The sequence below is a fragment of the Rhododendron vialii genome, chromosome 3a, assembly GCF_030253575.1.
Source record: "Rhododendron vialii isolate Sample 1 chromosome 3a, ASM3025357v1".
Classification (NCBI taxonomy): domain Eukaryota; kingdom Viridiplantae; phylum Streptophyta; class Magnoliopsida; order Ericales; family Ericaceae; genus Rhododendron; species Rhododendron vialii.
Genome location: NC_080559.1, coordinates 17,134,558 through 17,153,674, shown reverse-complemented (window position 1 = coordinate 17,153,674; position 19,117 = coordinate 17,134,558). Strand labels below are relative to the sequence as shown.

The following is a 19,117-nucleotide window of genomic DNA, read 5'->3' as shown; positions in this document are numbered from 1 at the left end:
CCAGTCCCTGCTTCTTGAATGCATCGTAGTACATCACCTTTGTACAACTTCCTGAGTCCACTAGAATCCTCTCAATGTCATATTCCCCAACTCGTAGGGTTATGACCAAAGCATCGTTGTGGGGTATTTGGACCTCTCCCAGGTCATCATCAGTGAATGCTATGCTCTCATTGCACACATCATTCTCTCGCCCTCTCTTGTTTCTCAGTCGCATTCAGTGCTGATCGTGCTTGACTTGCCTTTGTAATAGCCTAACCTCATTTCTCGTATAAGGTGTGGCCAACCCATGTATCATATGGATTACTCCTTTAGGGTTTTGCTCGTAACCCAGTTCCATAGCTTTTCCTTTCTCCTTTGGATCCTCATGGATAAATTCCTTGAGATAGCCCCGAGAGACCAGATCATCAAGGTGTCTCTTGTACATCTCGCAATCCTCAGTCATATGGCCCCAATCTTTATGGTAACTACAGTGCTGATTCGTAGCACGTTTTGCATCCTTGTCTCCACCTAGACTCGGGGGCCATTTAAAATATGGCTGATTCTTTATTCGATAAAGAATCCTATAAATTGGTTCCTTCCAAACCGTAGTGATAGAAAAGAAAGATTTAGGGTCAGGAGCTTGCTTATCCTTGTACGGCTCTTTCTTAGCCTGCCCATACTCCCTTCTCTCTCTATAAGTTTTGGGCTCTGGCTTATCCACTTTTTTGGCAGGTACCTTCGGCTGTTCGGCAATAGTCTTGCCATCCTCACGGAGTATGTCATCTTCCATTCTGGCATGTTGCTCTATCCGTTCCATCAATTTAGCCAGTGTGGCTACCGAATGTTTATTCAATGAGTGACGCAGCTCTCCCCGAACAGGCAAACCAGTCTTAAAGGTGGCAATTGCATACTCCTACTGCAGCTTTCAATCTCGTTGAAGGTTTCCCAGTACTTCTTTGCATAATCCCTGATCTGCTCGTTCTCCTCCTGTTTCATGGTGGAAAGACTTTCAAACGTCTTTGGGGCCTTTCTGCTTGTCAAGAACCAAGCAGTGAATTCCTCGGCCAACTGCCTCCATCCTCGTATGGATCGTGGGGTCAGTTTATGAAACCAAGCCAAAGCCACTTTGCCAAGACTGGAGGGGAACATCTTGCATAAGATGGCATCATCCCCCTCGTGCATAAACATAACCTGTTGATAATGCTGTATGTGAGCTACGGGATCCGTATTTGTCTCGTAAAGTACGAATGTACCGTGCTTCACTCTGCTCGGCAACCTAGCCTCTTGTAGCCTCTTTGCAAAGGGGGAGGCTGCAATATTACTTAAGGCCCTGCGTGCTGCTTCTCGTGCAGTCACTGTCCCATCCTCGAGTTCCTTTGATTTGTGAGCCGTAGCCTTGACCCAATCAGCTTCAGGTCTCTCGTACCTGTCTCGATGATGCTTCCTTGTTTCCTCCTCTTCTGGGGTGGAACTTCGGTTTCTGCTTCTCTTTTTTCGTGAAGAAGCCCTTCTCTCCGGTGTTCGGCTTTTACTTCTGCTTTTCCTTTTTCGTGGAGAAGCTTCGTATCGCCCTTTGTTAGGACTCCTGCTCCTTCTCCCTCGTGAACGAGCCTGGTTATGGACTACCAGAGTCCGTCCATCCTTTTGGGAATTCCTTCGAGAAAGTCCAGAATCTTCTGGGTGCTCTCGTACCCGCTGCAATTCCTGTATCTCGTACCCTCATTTTCTAATTAAACAAGCATACTCCTCGATTTCCCTTCTCTTTTTATCGAGGACATCGTTATCGTTGTGTATACTTCTTGAATGGGTGATTGACTCTTCTCTTCGATGAGACTTACTCTTTCTCGTGGAGCCAGTAGCAGTTTTGTCTCCTTTTTCTCTGGAGTTATCGCCGTTATGTCTACCAGTGGGCTTTCTTGGAGCACCTGGTGGGGATTTATCTCTTCCCTCACCCAACTGGTCCTTCGGACTAAACGGAGTAACTCGATCTTCTTCCATCATGATTATTTTTCTGAACAATTGTTCGATTCCCACAGACGGCGCCAATTGTAAGGGGATGAAAACAATTGATGCTTCGGATCACCTTGGATTGCAACGGCTTATTCGTGCCTTTTCACCGAAACCCTAATTCGTCGTCGGAACCCTAATCTGCAAAATAGACAGGGGGTGAGTGCACCTTTGCCTCTCGTGGCAAAGGCCCTCTGATGGCAAAGTTAGTATCACGTACTAAAGAAACCCTAATTATCAGTAGGAAAATATCGAATAATGCAATGTATTGCGTACCTTTTGCCTTTAGGTTCACCTCATATTTATAGATTTGCGAATGCTTGTTGCCCAAGCATTCCTGTTGCCATAGGATTCCCAACTCGTATAGGAAACCCAGGATATCAAGGATTCTCGTTTCCCTTATCAGTTTATCGTAAAAGAGTCCTTTTATGATTCTTTTCCATTATTGGCCGAACATCCCATTCTCATTGGGTATCTTTTCCAGATCCTATATTCTCGGGATCTTTATTCCCTTATGGGACATGACTTATTCTTGAATCTTCCAGAGTATTCCCTCTGCTCATACTCTTGATTGGAGCTCTTTCCTTGTTCGGCCATGAAATAGACGGCCTGGACCAGTCACTTCACACGTAACTGGTCTTTTATCAATTATTTGGACCATTTCTTTCTTAGGAGCTCTCCTCCTGTTCGGCTTTCTCATTGCCGAACAAGTTACTTGAACAGTGGCTTCACATGTCACTTTCCTTTTATTTGGTCCAATAACTTCTCATGTTTGTCTTGACTAGCCGAACAAACTACATGGACCAATGACTTCCCATATCATTGGTCCATATCGCCGTTCACCACACTGCCCGGCGATAAGTCCTGTCATATTTACCACGTGCTCCCACATATCACGTGTTCGGCAACTAAATGTATCTGTTTGGGAATACCTCCCTACAGAACCGGAACGAAGGGATGGTGTTGCTGCAGGTGATGGAGGTGGTTACCGACGACGGTGGTAATGGAGGCTGGTGGTGGTGGTGGTGGTGGTGTGTTCTGGTGATGGTGGTGCTGCATAAGGGTAATTTGGAAAGTTCATGGATATTTGTTCGATTGTATATAGCAAATTGTTATAAGATTTATGGGTTTTGTATAGCACATGCTACATGTAGTAAATTCGCAGTTGTATATAGCATCCCCCTTTGTTTTCTGTACTAGTTGGTAGTGGTGGACTAGCGACCTAATCATACCCTACCTTTATGCATGGGAATTGATGTTCACGCTTCCCTTTTATTCAAATGCACTCCCTTTCTTGTTTTGTATTGATATGAAATTATATGATTATCCTTTGTATGTTTGAAGAAAAAAATGTATAAAGGGTAATTTTGTAATTTTACATAAAATGAAGATAAAAAATGGAGCGCGCTTGAACAAAAACTGAGTGTGAAAATTAATTTCCTTTATGTATATATATGTACGTTTGAAATGCATGTAAGCTTGTTAAGTCAGTATGTGCAAATTTTAACCCATTTTTTCACCCCAAACTTGGATTTTGTTAGCTTGGACCAAATTTGCACATGGACAAATGTGTAAACTAAAATTCCTGTGTCAATCGCAAAAAACTGAGATAAAAAAAAGGTGATTACAATATTTGAACGCTATGGGGTGATTCTGACAAAACTTAGGATGACAATAAGTTGATCAAAACTCAACCTTTTTGGTGTGATTCTTGTATTGAAATCGAAGATCTTGACGCCCATTACAACTTTTATTAAGAAAACCTAAGCCTAAACTTTACCCTTAAAAGGAAAAAAAAAGGATGATTTAAGGGGACATAAAATTGAATAAATGTGGTAGTTGTTCTGATGACCTTGGTGCAGGGAATAATTTTGGAAAGGATAGTAATAGATTACCCCTCTCTCTGTGTTTGAAAATCAAGAGAGCAAATGGGGTGGATGATGATGTTGAATGGTGATCATGGTGATATTTGGGAGGTATGGGGAGTGTAAGAGGGGTAAGGGAGGTAATCATGTGGAGTGTAGGAGAAGCGATAGAGTGTTGGCCATGGCTTTGAGGGTGGGGTGTGGGGTGTTGATAGTGGTAGGTGCGCGTTGTCTTAGATTTTCTAAATAGAAAATTATAGGCCGGTCCCCTTTTTTAGGTTCGGTTTGATCCAACCCTGAATATTATTTCCGAACCTAGATAGGCTCTGATGTGTTGAATAATGACCTTTTTACCCCATTCCAACCGCGTGAGACTGTTAAAGCCTGTTGCCAAAACCTTTCCAAAACTCCATCAAAGGACCGGAGATATGGCTTCCTCCACACCATTAAGCTCTGCTGTCCGCACCCAAAGCCGAAGTTCCTCCGCGCCACCAAGCTCCACCGCGGGCGCCCAAACCCGAAGCCGCCATGGTCCATGGAGCCCAACGACAAGATCTCCGCCATGATCCATGAGGTCGATGGCGACGGCCACATCGACCTCGGCGAGTTCATCTAGCTCAACACTAAAGGATGTCGACTCCAACGAGTTCATCGATCTCATTCTCGTACGACCTATCTTAATCTGACGTCTTGCCGATCGAACATCACCTGACCATCTCTTCCGGTCGAATTCTTCTTCTACATAATCCTGCTAACATCATCTTTGGTAAATTCCTCACCGTTCACATAACTGAACGATTTCGTCGGCAATATTTCTCAAGTTCACAAATTGCTCGATTTCGTAGGCGTTAAAGACAAAGCTCGGCCAGATGTCCAGACTGCCATAATTTCCTCAAGTTTGATTTCTATTCTGTTCAATCAGATTTATGTAGGAGTAATAATGTTGTATTTGCTTAGCAAAAAAAATAATGTTGTGCCCTTGAAAGGTATTTTTTCTATAATTTCTAATGGATAGTACTTTCAAATTGGAAGTGTTTCAATTATGTGAATTGTGTGATGAGTTATTTTGGTATATTTTTGTATGTGTATTTTCTATGAGAATTGTGTATTTTTTTTATGAGAACTGTATATTGTCTATGAGAACTATCTATTAGAACCGTGTATTTTCTATAAGAATTATATATTTTTTATGAGAACTGTCTATTTTAGTGTGTGGTAAGACTATGTGAACTGTGTATTTTTCAGTTCACATAGCCAGTTCTCTATACCATTTCACAAAGCTAGTTCTCTATAAGAACAGTCACTTTTCATAGTCAATTCTCATAGAACTGACTATGAAAACTGGCAGTTCTCATAGAACTGACTATGAGAATTGGCAGTTCACATAGCCAATTCTCATAGCTTAGTTCACATAGCCAGTTCTCTATGAGAACTGAGTAGTTCTGAGAACTGAGTAGTTCTCATAGAATTGACTATGAGACTTGGTAGTTAAAAATTCAATTCTAAATCAATTTATTTCCTATGTGAACTATTACTTTTTTACTTTGATTACTTTTTTAAGACATGGTGGTGAGAATATTTATAACTATATTTGATTTTGATTACCTTTTTATTTTTGTTCAATTTTTGTTCGTGTGTGTATTTTTTATGAGAACTGTGTATTTTTCTATGAGAACTGTGTGTTGTTCATGAGACCTGTCTTTGAGAACTGTGTATTTTTCTATGAGAACTGTGTATTGTCCATGAAAACTGTCTATTAGAACCATGTATTTTCTATGAGAACTATATATTTTTTATGAGAACTGTGTGTTTTAATGTGTGGTAAAACTATATGAACTGCGTATTTTTCAATTCACTTAGCCAGTTCTCATAACCAGTTCACAAAATTAGTTATCTATGAGAACAGTCACTTCTCATATGAAAACTGGTAGTTCTCATAGAATTGACTTAAGAATTGGCAGTTCACATATAGCCAATTCTCATAGCTCAGTTCACATAGTCAGTTCTCTATGAGAACTGAGCAGTTTTTATAGAACTGACTATGAGATTTGGCAGTTCTCATAGCCAATTCAAATAACCAAGGATATTTTTATCCGAAATAATATGATTCAGGAATTGATTCTAAAAATATAGCTTTCATAACCTCAGTTCTCATAGCCATAGTTCAGGAATATTTTTGTCCAAAATAATATGTTAACTCGGGCTATGTGATTTGGTGGGGATATTTTTGTCCGAAATATTATGTTAACTGGCTATGAGAATTGACAGTTCTCATAGCCAGTTCACATAGCCAAAGGTATTTTTATCCGAAATAATATGAGTCAGGAGTTGATTCTAAAAATATATAATTTTTACTAAAAATGGACATGTACACAAAAAATTAAAAAGAATGGCAAAATAGTAAAAATGCATGAAAAGTAAAAAAAAAAAGAACTGAAATAAAGATGAAATATTTTTATCAGGACTAAATTAAGTCCGAACTTACTTTTTGGGGTTGGCCTCTAAATTCCCCTTTTCTAAATTAGTGACAATGTAATTACTTTGTTTAGGGAGTTCAGGTCCAAATCTAAAAATTAGTCTCATTGAAAAAATCTAGTTACATAATCACATGATTAGATACTAAGTTAGTATAAAGCATATTCACTATATATATATAGTCCCTTTCAGGTTAGGGCACCCACATTTTAAATAAAATGCAGACGTTCTATTTTCTCATCTTTTTCGATCAAATTTCGATGATTCGAGCCGCTCAATGTGTTCAAAATGTGATTTTATGAGTACCCGCGAGAAATTAGCAAAAAAAATGACTGGAAAGGGCTTGATTTGAGCAATTTTTATTTAAACCGTTAGATAAAATACAAACAAAAACTGCTCGGATCAAGCTATTTTCGGTCCTTTTTTTTTGCTGATTTCTTGTGGATACCCTTAAAATCACGTTTTGGACATATTGAGCGGCTCGAATTGTAACACCTCATCCCATATTGGAAGTCTGCATGGATGATCTTGGACATATAACAAACCTTGTGGGCTACTACTAGTACCTTGTGCTTAAGCTTTTGGGCCATGTGGTGTGGCTTGTGGATCAAAATCAAGGTATTTGGCCAGTGGTCTGCTTGGGGCGTTACAGGTGGTATCAAAGCCATCCATGTACATGACCATGTGGGCCTTGGAGTTTGGTTTGATTTGGTTGTTGGTTTGATTTGTATTGGTGATTATAGTGCTCAACCCCTCTCGAGGGCGCGAGGCTATAAAGTTGGGGAGATTGTAACACTCCATCCCACATTGGAAGTCTACATGGATGATCTTGGACATATAACAAACCTTGTGGGCTACTACTAGTACCTTGTGCTTAAGCTTTTGGGCCATGCGGTATGACTTGTGGATCAAAATCAAGGTATTGGGCCAGTTGTCTGCTTGGGGCATTACACGAATCATCGCAAATTGGTCGGGAAAGGGACGCCCTTAACTTAATACGGTAAAAGCGCACTTACTTGAAGTTTTGTGTGTGTGTGTGTGTGTGTGTGTGTGTGTGTCTATATAATAAGATATGACTGAGTTTGAATCCAAAAGACAACCAACGCTTAGATTTGTCCCCTCTATAAATCTAGACCCTTGGTTGTTCAAGAGTTATCATCATCGCATTTTGGTAATCGGCTAATCAAAAAAAAAAAAGGATCCCTGAGATTGATTCCCTGTGATTGAGGGATTTAATTTTTTACCACATTTACCAAATATTGACATTTAAACTTCTATTGATTATCACATAAATTGGAAAATATGTAGCAAGTATGTTTGGAAAGAATGAACCCCCAATCACGTAATGAATTGCAAGGAGGAAAGAATCACGGTAGTTAAGCAGCAATCACAATCACAATTACGGCTGCCAGTTACTAAAAATTTTTAATTTCCTTTTCAATTTAGGAATCACAATCACGGTTGTGAATCCCTCTCTCTCTCTCTCTCTCTCTCTCACTCACTCTCACGTACACTGAGACACAGAGATATCTACACCCTTTCCACCGCTGTTAAGTGGTAAGCAAAAAAGGTTCCCGTAAAGGTAAAGGAAAGACAATATAATGTGTTATTTTTTAATCGGCACGATACAATGTGTTAATATTAGTTTTCAATTCCAACTTCTAATTTAATGATGATTTTTTATTTCAACTTCTTATGCTGAACCATAAGGACCATTGTAGATATCACCGAGACACCGATAGTGAGATAATCTTTTGTTCTTCTGCTTCAACAGTTTTTTCAGTTCTAATGCACAGAGCTAAATTCCCTTATCTACAGTTTAAAAAAACAAAGACGTTACGAGAACGGAATTATAGCCCTTTGCTATTCTATGAAGATTAAGGCTTTGTACGTGAACGGAATACCATTCTTGATGTTTTGATGCCATGTATGCCTGAGTTTGCGTCAAACGTATTGAAAAAAGAGGAAAAGTGATGAGTGGTCCCATTAATATTTTTGTGGTTTGGAGTTTTGTTGGTGATTATTATAGATTTTTATATTTAATCAAATTTTTTAACAATACGTTTGCTAACAATACAGATTTTTTTATGTTCATAGATATAGAACGACTTAAGAATATTGATAGACTGTGCTTCTCATTGCTAACATCACAGCGTTTTTAAATGTTTATGGACATAGATGCAAAAATAAAGATTTAACCTATCCATTCCTTATTTTCAGAATCCTAAATTCCTAAGATTTGTATTACTGTACAAGAGAACAAGAAGATCGGCCATATTTACACCCTAAAATTAAGGAGATAGGACTGATTTTGAAGCCGGCTCTGAATGTCTAGAAAGTTTAAAATCAAAATGACAGAGAAGAGAACGATGAGAGACATGTTTACAAAAAATTGTAAGCAATTGGGATGTTTACTTGAGGCTAGGGGCATTTTTTTTAATGTCTTTTAATATCTACCGACATAGGAAAAAAAAGAGTTCAAAACTAATTAACGCCTTATTCTTTTTCTTTTCTTTTTTTGAACGGCAACACCATATTCTTTTTTTCCTTGATAGTTGTCAAAACAACATTTTTTTGCAAGATTAACACATAGAGTAATTGTAAACCTTTTTTCTCATTTTTTAAAACTTCGTTTCATTAGAATATGTGTTGTTATTGACACTTTTTTAAACGTTACCATATATGCATCGATGAAAATATTATGATGTTAACCAAACACACCGCAAACTGGAGTTTTGTGTTCTCTTTTTTTTTTGTCACTTATTTAATATTATGGGAGTCTTTATATATCTTTAAAACGTTTTCTATTGTTACTCTCTTTCAAATTTCAGATAACTTCTTGGGACTTTAACTAATCATGGACAATCTAAGCGTCTATGGCCATGTGAGTTAAACCGTTTCATTTTATACCTTGATCGTAATAATCAAATTAATTATTTTCTATGCATTCAGTGAATTCTTCATTTTCTTATGCAGCTCGACGGTAACTTGCCGAAAATATAAGAACTATTTACTCAATTGCATTACTTAATTTGACTTTATATATTTGATTCATATTTGCTTTGTTTTATATTTTCAGTACAAAGGTTACGTGTCTTCGAGAAAAAAATATAATTGTGGTGATTCATGATGAGCAAGAAGTTAATCGTATTTTTATGCATGGGATATGCCTACCAATGCCATTATTACTTTACTCCCTCTGTACTATAAGGGGTCAACGATTGATAAAAGGGATGTGGTGCCATACAATACATACCTTTCGTGAAAATGTAATTCTCATATCAATGTGGAAGTTTGTTCTGGAATAAAATCTATTAAGTATATCTACAAGTATATCTACAAAGGTCATGATCGTACCATGATGGTGTTGAGAGACGAATAAACAAGATCTAGAATTAAGGTAACTATTATTAGTCATCATTTTACTTTTACAAGAAGGGATTCTTGCTCATTAATTATTTTTTTAGGCTGTCATTCATGTTCCTAATTGTGTTTTTTGGATGAAGTAGATATGTGTTGATATAAAAACTCTTGGGAGGCAGATGGAGAGACAAATTTCAAGACAATAAAACCTATGTTGAACACCTTTTTTTTCCCCTACATTGTGTATCAGATTTGACTCTATATAGATTTTTAGATTTTTTTTATGCATGTTAAAATTGGATTCTATGAATGCAACATGGCATTGGTTTTGAGTTTTGTGGTTTGGATTAATATAGTTTAGTGTGTATCCTATCAATGCAATTAACTCGGTATATGTGATTGAGATTATCTTTGGTAGTGATGTACACATAGGTAGAGGCTTAACAAATAAAACTTTTTGTTGCGGAGTGCTACAGGCATAGGTAATTAACATATCAAAGTTTTTCAACAACAAAATATACCATATTTTACTTTGTTCCTACCCATTTTTTTCGACATGCTCCATTTGCTTATTGTTCAACATGTAGCTTTAGTTGTCTTCAAAATGTGTTGCGCTGTGCTTTCAGGCACGGGCATTCGCTAGTGTGTGTGTCTATATATATATATATATATATATATCGGGGCGGTTCTGGAGACCCCTAAAAAAACTCTAACCCACCCCCCCCCCCCCCCCCCCCAAGTTTCCGATTGAATTTTGATGATCCGAGCCACTCAATGTAATCAGAACATGATTTTAAGGGTAAAATCAGCAAAAAAATTGATCGGGAAGGGGTTCATCCGAACAGTTTTTATTGAACTTTATTGAACAGTTCAATAAAAAACTGTTCAAATCAAGCCCTTTCCGATTTTTTTTTTTTTTGCCAATTTCCAGCGAGCATCCTTAAAATCATGTTCTGAACACATTGCGCGGCTCGAATCATTAAAATTTGATCGGAAACTATGAGATTAAGATTTGAGGAATTTTTTTAGGGGTCCCCGGAACTACCCGTATATGGGGCCGGTTCTAGGGACAATACATTTGACAACACTTTTGACAACACATTTTTCAGAGCCCCACGTGAATAATCGGAGCCGTTCAATTTGTTTAAAACATGTTTTTAAAGGTTCTCATAAAAAATTAACTCATTTAGATATCGACAAGGGCTTGATCGGCTCATTCAATTTTATCCTGTCAAATTTGACAGAAATCAATTAAATGAGCCGATCAAGCCCTTACCGATATCCAAATGAGTTGATTTTTTATGAGACCCCTTAAAAACATGTTTTAAATATATTGAATGGCTCCGATCAATTGTATGAAGGTCCCACGCTGAATTTTGAAAAATGTGTTGTCAAAAGTGTTGTCAAATGTATTGTCCCTAGAACCGGCCCCATATATATATATATATATACACACACACACACATCTTCAAAAGTAAAATTTTTTCATTCTAGATTTTAAAATTTATGGTCGTTACATGTAGTTTCGAGTATGAAAACTTGCATTATTATATGACGGTTTTTAGTTTTGTGCCTGAGAACTTGCATTAATATTGGATGATTTAGCAATTTTGAGCCTAAGAACTCTCTCTCTCTCTCTCAAAAAAAAAATTATGTTGGAAAATTCTTATGAGTGATTGAATATTTTTGCAAAACTCATTAATCCTGTGATAAACGTCTAACTTTTGTGTATCGTAATTCTCGTTAAAATAGTTTTTGATTGTTTTATTCAACTACCCGCAACTCTCGAGGCTTCCCATATCTCGCTTGCGTAAGATATTCTTTCACCAATAGTTCATAGTAAAAGTTCCAGTTGTAGTTCCCCAACATGACTATGAAGAAAATGAAAGATTTATTAGTTCAAACTGATGGGAAATAAGGGAGAAATTCAATTCACTCAAACGCACAAAAAATAGGTTATTAATCTATCACATATCATACCATTAACTCACACTTTTTAAGACCGATTTTTTAGCCCAGACTTGGATTTTGTTTGCTTGGCCCAAATTTAAATGGGCACGTGTGCAAATTGAAATCCCTTAATGTATCGCAAAAAACTAAGCGTCTGGGTTAAGAAAAGGTTATTACAACAATAGAACATTGACATATTTTTGTTGCAAATAAATATTTTAGTGATAGAATTTTTTATGATAAATTTACCTGCACAAAATTCATTTAGTGATAGAATTTTTATGATATCATTTGCCTAAAGATTTTTGTATGATAACATTTACCTATTTTGATAATATGCATTTGCTTACACGAAAACTCATTTGTAACTAAGTAAATTCTAGAGAAGCCAGGCTAGCGTAACTGGCTTTCTCACCCTTCCCAACAGTGGTGGTGGAGGTTCGAGCCCCAAGAGAGGCGATGTTGGGGTTCGGGCTATGGACAGCCTCTGAATCTCTTATGGATTAACACACTAACATCTTGCTAACCCTCATTGATGTATACAATATTGATAACCAAAAAATAAAACTAAGTAAACTCTATGGTCTAAATAAAATTTAGGATTCTCTAATGGGTAACTTGGTGCAAGTGGAGTGGAGTGTAGTTGGCCTCCCTTACATAGTTCCATGGACATGGGCAGAGTTAGATCCCCGTAAGCCACATCCCTTTCCTCAATTCTCCTAAGATAGTTTAGATTAGAATTAACGAATGACAAAAAAAAAAAAAAAAAAAAAGGTAACTTGGTAGTTTTATCCATCCTAGTGTTTAAGTAGTACTTTTTACCTATTTTGTTACTTTAATAAATTAGTGAAAATTAAGTTATCTTTTATTAAATCAAGAAATTTACAAATCAGCCATTTGAGTCACATATTTTGTACAAGTCTTTTAGTTTACTATGCTAATATCTATTTCTATCTCTTTACATAATTAAGTTATTAATCTTTTCAAATCCTTTTTCCTTACTTTCTTATTCTTTTCAGTACACTAGAAATTTTTTACAAAGCGGAATCTTAAGGGAATATTCCAAAATTTATGCACACATACAACACAAAATCACTTTTTAGCCGTTGGATTGAGTTTTTAATGATGGTGTTTTGAAAATAGAGCAAAATCTTAAGGGAATATTCTAAAATTTATGTACACATACAAAGAAAAACACTTTTTAGCCGTTGGATTGAATTTTTAATGTCTTGTTTGGATGGTGTTTTGAAAACAAAGCGAAATCTTAAGGGAATATTCTACAATTTATGTATACGCATACAAAGAAAAACACTTTTTAGCCGTTGGATTGAGTTTTTAATGTCTTGTTTGGATGGTATTTTGAAAATTTTTGAGTTTAGTTTTTGGATAATGTGTGAAAAAAGAAATTAGGGTAATAATTAGAGATAGAGATAATGAGTGGAGAGAGTTAAAAAGATAAACGAGAGTAATGATTTGGAGAGTAGGGATAATGAGTGTTTTTTGAGTTAAATTTTTTTTTTTCAAATTATCATCCAAACAAAACATAATAAAACAGTACATCCGCTGGATCTTACAACATGTCATTTTGGTAAATACATTACATTTACATTTAAGTGGCATTTTGTGAGGGAGGGAGGAATCTCAAACAAAATTTACTCTTACTCGTTCACTCTCACAAAACTCTCTCAAAACCACATTTTCTCTTCAATTTCACGGAACCACATTTGTAGGTTTTCAAAATTCAAACCAATGTTCGTCTCTCTCTCTCCCTCCCTCCACATAGGCAATAGAAATGGGTTGGGTGTGGTCCGACGAAATAGAAGACGGCCACGACGTCGCTGTAACATCTGTTCAACTCTTGCAATTTTTGTATATCTAACAACTCCTGCAATTTTTTCCAATTCTCAGTCGCTGAACGAGAGGATTGGTTGGAGCAATGGAACGAGGCGATTGTGGCTAATGTGATGCCTTTGTTGTGAAAATTTGAAGGTTTACGTACGTTTTAATCGGAGTGTTCTTAACAAACCCGCTACAGGTACTTCTTTATCTCGACTATCACTGGCCTCTTTACGTTCAAAGTTCTTTTGATTCAAAATTGTGTAGTCCGTTGCTGTGCTAATGCATGGTCCAAATAGTGAGAAGCAAACACTCACCACCTGTTCGATAAAAGTCCACAATGGAAGCAATTCCTGACTTGGTCATCAGGGCCGACTTTGGGCTAAGGCCCAAGAGGCCTGCGCCTTAAGCCGCCCAAAAATGTGTAAAAATTAGGGCCTCCTATTTTTTTGAGTACCCATTATATATGTCCGATCTTTTTAGGTATAGCAACAATAAGGGCCCATTTTAACCCAAAACACCTATTTTACATTCAAGGGACACGAGCCCAATGGCTGGGCCCACCTAACTTGCTCAATCAGAGGAAACAAAAAAGGGGGAAAAAAAAGAAGGGAAAATGACGGCAAAGGACGTGTTTTGATAATTAATTAGTGGATGCCCATGCTTGAAGGCACGACGCAACGCACTCTAAGCGCAGTACAAATGAAGTATCAAAGCCCACTTTTATACACATACCATGACACGAAGAACCCATTATCTACCACGCCTAATAATCGATTTATTGAACACATCGAAGCAATCAAAAGGCTGAAACTTTTTTGTTAGGCGTCCAACAACTAAACTGTATAATAAGTGTTTGCATTAGTATTAAAAATATTAGCATTAGGAGAAGAAAAAAACCCTGGTTGGTTGCATTAGCAGTATCGTTTCAAAAACTTGGGTCATAAATGTAAAGTTCAGCATATGATATGATGCATACTCTCCTAGAACTAGTAGTAGCAACCCTATTCGATGTCTCAATTCTCCATGAATAGTGAACGATGTAGGCCCCCTTCCACTGAGAACTCTTTTGTCTAATGTGGCACCAAGACTCGTGAAAGCATTGGCTGCATGATACTCTCGAGAATGAGTCCGAAACGATTTTGATTGATCATCATTCTCATCGTACAATGCTTGAAGTGGTGGAGGGGATGTAATTAGCAAAGGTAGCCTAACCTTCCCTTGTAGACATCACGTCCCAAAAAGAGGATTTTTCTTAGACTACCTAGTCAATTTTTCAACCATCCAATGCAATGCTTTGCAGTTAGGGCACAATACATCCATCTTACCAAGGAAATGTGACATGGACTTATTGGACACTGAGCATAAGATGTGCTTGGTACAGAGGTTGGACAAATAGAAGGGTGTGTAACCAATTGTCGTTTTGATGCTGACAGATTGACATTGGTTTGATTTGTTCATTGTTCCAAGCAAGAATAGGGGCGGCGACATGGTGTTAGAGGAGGAAAATATATAGGTTCTAACAATTGAATAAACCGCTCTCTTTCTCGTTATAATTGTTGTCCTCTTTCATGTGGCAATGCAGAACATAGTCTTTCATTTCTTTCCCGATCTTGTTGTGCATGTTGGGCCAGTGCAGCTTTCGATGGCACATTATTGTTGGGTACCTAAACAGTTTAGGAAATATGCAAACCTATTTTTCATTGTTCGCAAAAGAAAAAACTTCCGAAGTACCCAAAAAAAAAATGTCTCTGAAGTATCAAAACAAAAAAAAACTGTAGTACATAGGAAAAAAAGAATAACTATTAGAGGTCATACCGTTGGACATGAATTTTCTTTTCCCTCCCCTGCAGTGGTTATCTTTTTCTTTCCCTTAGCTGCGACTGTTCCTTTTTGTTTTTGAGTAGCCATTGCTTTAGCCTTTCGTTTATCCTTTCCGACAATAAAGAGTAAAATCAATACCAAACTTTTAATGTATAAACCAAGAAACTAGCTTTGGCTTGTAGTATTACCTCACGCGAGCGCATAATGTCTTGCTCATCGCGGATCACAACACCAGTATTTCTTTTTCGAAGAACTTGAACCTATATGTGCAAAGTCAATAGAAAGGAAACAATTGTTTAGGTAAGAGATTGTAGATGATAAAAAAAGAATAACTATAAAAGGTCAAACCACTAGACATGAATTTTCTTTTCCCTTCCCTGCGGTGGTTAGCTTTTTCTTTTCCTTATGCACAACTATTCCCTTTTGTTTTTCCTTAGCCATTGCTTCAGCCTTTCATTAAAAAAAATTCTGTATAAACCAAGAGGCCATGACATGAAAAATTGAAAATTTACCAATCCCTAATAATCGAGATCCAAAAACTAAACCAAACGAAAACCCAAGTTGAAAAACTTCATAGGCCATGTCTAGTAATTACCAGACAATGGCCGTGTATTAGTAGTAGTAAATCAAATTGCCGAACAAATGCGATTAAAAGGTGGTGTAGCAGGTCTAGAACCAAACAAATTCTACCAAACAAAGGTAATGAAATCAACAGATCTAGAACCAAACAAATTCCCAATTTTGGAAAACTTCAACAAACTGAGCAACAGGCGCACTTTTTTTTTCTATGGGAAAACTTTAACCTAGGATGAGGGAAGTCTTGCCGGAGAGTGAGAACCAAATCAATTTCGTGGACGGTTGATTGGTGGACGTTGAGCTTTGTGGGCACTAAGTATTTATTATTATTATTTTTTGAACCGAGCATTGAGCTTTTCTTTGTGCGCCGAGGAGTGGATTCTGCTGAGAGAGAGAGTGCTCTTCTTTGTGCGCCAAGGGGTGGGTTCTGTGGAGAGGGAGTGAGAGAGGGAGTAACTATGGAGGAAGAGAGGAGAGAAGAGAGGAAGCACGATGGTGAAGATGAAAACCGCTGGGTAGCCAGGAATGGGAAATAGGTTGGAATCAATGATTCAATCCAACGACTGTAATCTAATGTAATTTCAATCTGATAGCTAGAGAGGTGCTCATGTTTGTATGGGTAGATAAAAAACCGCTCTGTTTTATATAATATATAATAATATATAGATACCCGCCAATGACATTTTCAGCATTAACAAATGTTCTTAGCTTGTTCTTGGCGGGTATTAATTATCCAAACACGTCCTAAGCCGTCATTTCCCCCCCAAAAAATGCAAATCGCGTGCGGACCTGTCTTCATGTAGAGTCCCTTGGAAAATGATCCTATGTGGTGGGTTCCTCGATAAATTTTATGCATATTTTACGCTTACAGCTCTAATCTCCTTTCATGAACACAAAATAAAAAAGAAGATGAATTAGAGATCAAAGAAGAGAATTAAAACAAGATCAGAAATTCTTATTTGTATGGGGATTTCCTTGTCGAATACATGCATTTGGCTTTGAAATTTTTTTTTTTATCTACATATTATTTTATTTTTGTAAATTTTATTAAGGGCCTCATTGTCTGCGTCCGTCTTAGGCCCCCAAAATCTCAGGGCCAGCGCTGTTGGTCATCATTGGGTTCTTTTCTTTTCTTTTCTTTTTTTTCAGCATCCACCAAAATTCTTGCTAACATTTGAATCGGTAGAGTTGGTTGGTTCGTGAGTCATGAGAGAGCAAGGAGGGAGAGAACATCTTCGGTTAAAATTGGGATAGGGAACATTTATACAACAAAATTATGGGTAGAAAATGGACAATCAATTCAGAGGTCCTAAGGAAAAGATAAGGAAAAGAAATACATTGATATTTGGTGGTTTGTTTCTGGATAAATTATTTTCTCACGGTGTACGTGAGTCTAGGCTAAGGTTTGATTATCATCTTGAACTTGGTTTGTTAACTTTTTGGTTCGTTAATATTTCAACCGTAAAGCATTCATGGCTTTCTGTTGTGTTTAATAACTCTAGGTTGTTATGTCATGCTTTAACAGCAGTGTGCTCCTGCCATGTTTGTCTTAGAAAAGTTCTCTGAATTTCAGGGTCCAAGGACGAAAATTTAGGCTCGTGCCAAATAGTTTAGACGCGCGCGGCACTTTACAAACGAATTACAAACTTCTATATGAAATGTCGTGTACATATGCAAACCTTGCCTAACCATTGATTTCAGTATTTTTGATTGCCTTCACTACTATTGATGCACTCATGCCTACCTTCTTCTATTGTCCGTCTCTTAATTTACTATAAAATTCTTAATACCTCTTTGTTGTCTTTCCATTTATAGATAGAGCGGAATGTAAACGTCATCCGTATTAGCGGCTAGACCTGTGCAACATATGTTAAGGTTGTGTAATCTTTATGTTAATTTGTTGCTCTTTAATTTCTTTAAGGTTTCTTGAGAACTAAGATCAATCTCAGCTCCTACTTGCAGCCAAACCTGTGCAATCACAATCAGTTTTGAAACACATAATAACAAATATTTTTTTTATATAATTATGCTGTCACTTCTTTCTGCTTATTGTATATTTGTTACCCCAATGGTTAGGGAAGAAGACAGGCAAAACCATTAGAAGAAGGCGCCTACTAGGTTGAGGAGCAACTGAGCTCAATCCGGGTAAACTATAATTCCGAACTCAATCCGGGTAGACTATTATTTCTCTCTCTCTCTCTCTCTCTCTCTCTCTCTCTTGATTTAGGTATTGATTTTCTTGCCAATTTGGGGTTGTTCTTGCGATCTTAATAACTTTTTGGGATTGATGTGGGTTTTTTCGGGATTGCTGAATTCTTTGTGGATTGATCGTGAAAGGATCTGATGTATTTCGATGAATCAGAGGATATACAAGTGGGTTTTATAGTTGCATGGATTTCCTGCAATTTAGTTCATAGTAAAGGTATGGATTGTTGCAGTTTAATTGGTCATTTGTTTGTTTGGACCCTTTATTGCAAGCTTGAAAGATACCATTTATGGAGAGGCTGAACCACTGTCATGTCACGAAAAAAAAAAGTTTAAGTGACCATGGACATTGAGTTAAAAAAAAACCGTTGTATTCAAAACAAATTCGAAAAAAGTGAGGTTTGATACTTCATTTTAGACTGTGTTTAGAATGCGTTGTGCCGTGCCTTCGGGCATGGGCATGCACTAGTCACATATAAGTTCACAAGGCTTTATAAAACATCTTTTACTTAGCTAAATTAGCTTTGATTTCCAAAACTTTTAACATATAATTATAGACTAACAGGACATCTTGACATATATTAAACATTTTTACCTAAAAATAGTAATCTAATACAGAAGCTGTAAACAACAATTAAAATTATTTCATTTCATCATATTTCATATTGGTATAAATTAAAATAAAACTAAAATTGAACTAAATTTTTTCTAATTAGGAAACAACTAATGCACAGAATAATAGAAAGTATTTCTGGAATTTTGTACTTTTAGGTACGTTGCGATCATGAGGTGCCAGGTTGCAAATGCAACATTTAAGTTTATGGCCGTGAACTCAGTTGTTCCTGTTGTGTAGTCAACTAGTCAACAAGATCTGGTCAGACGTCAATATTTTGACCAAAAATTGCGGAAGCGACACGTGATATGTGGCCGCAAGGTTCAATCTGCAGATGCAACCAATAGGATTGCGGACATGGCTATAAGATTGGGTTTTCGAGAATTTTCTAAAATATTGTTTTCATACATGGGGCCATTTCAGC

The 19,117-nt window shown here is 37.1% G+C and overlaps 1 protein-coding gene and 1 long non-coding RNA gene across 2 annotated transcripts; one reads left to right on the top strand and one right to left on the bottom strand.

Moving 5' to 3' along the window:
• Positions 1-13,265: 13,265 nt before the first annotated feature.
• LOC131318763 (uncharacterized) lies at positions 13,266-18,339 on the top strand. Its single transcript, XR_009197811.1, has 3 exons — positions 13,266-13,674; positions 17,691-17,750; positions 17,952-18,339. It is a non-coding gene; the product is annotated as an uncharacterized LOC131318763 (long non-coding RNA).
• On the bottom strand, positions 14,842-15,796 carry LOC131318762 (uncharacterized). Its single transcript, XM_058348731.1, has 4 exons — positions 15,648-15,796; positions 15,488-15,559; positions 15,294-15,407; positions 14,842-15,142 (listed from the first exon to the last, which is right to left on the bottom strand). The coding sequence occupies exons 1-4, from the start codon at positions 15,738-15,740 to the stop codon at positions 15,026-15,028; spliced, it is 396 nt and encodes a 131-aa protein (XP_058204714.1). The 5' UTR covers positions 15,741-15,796; the 3' UTR covers positions 14,842-15,025.
• Positions 18,340-19,117: the final 778 nt, after the last annotated feature.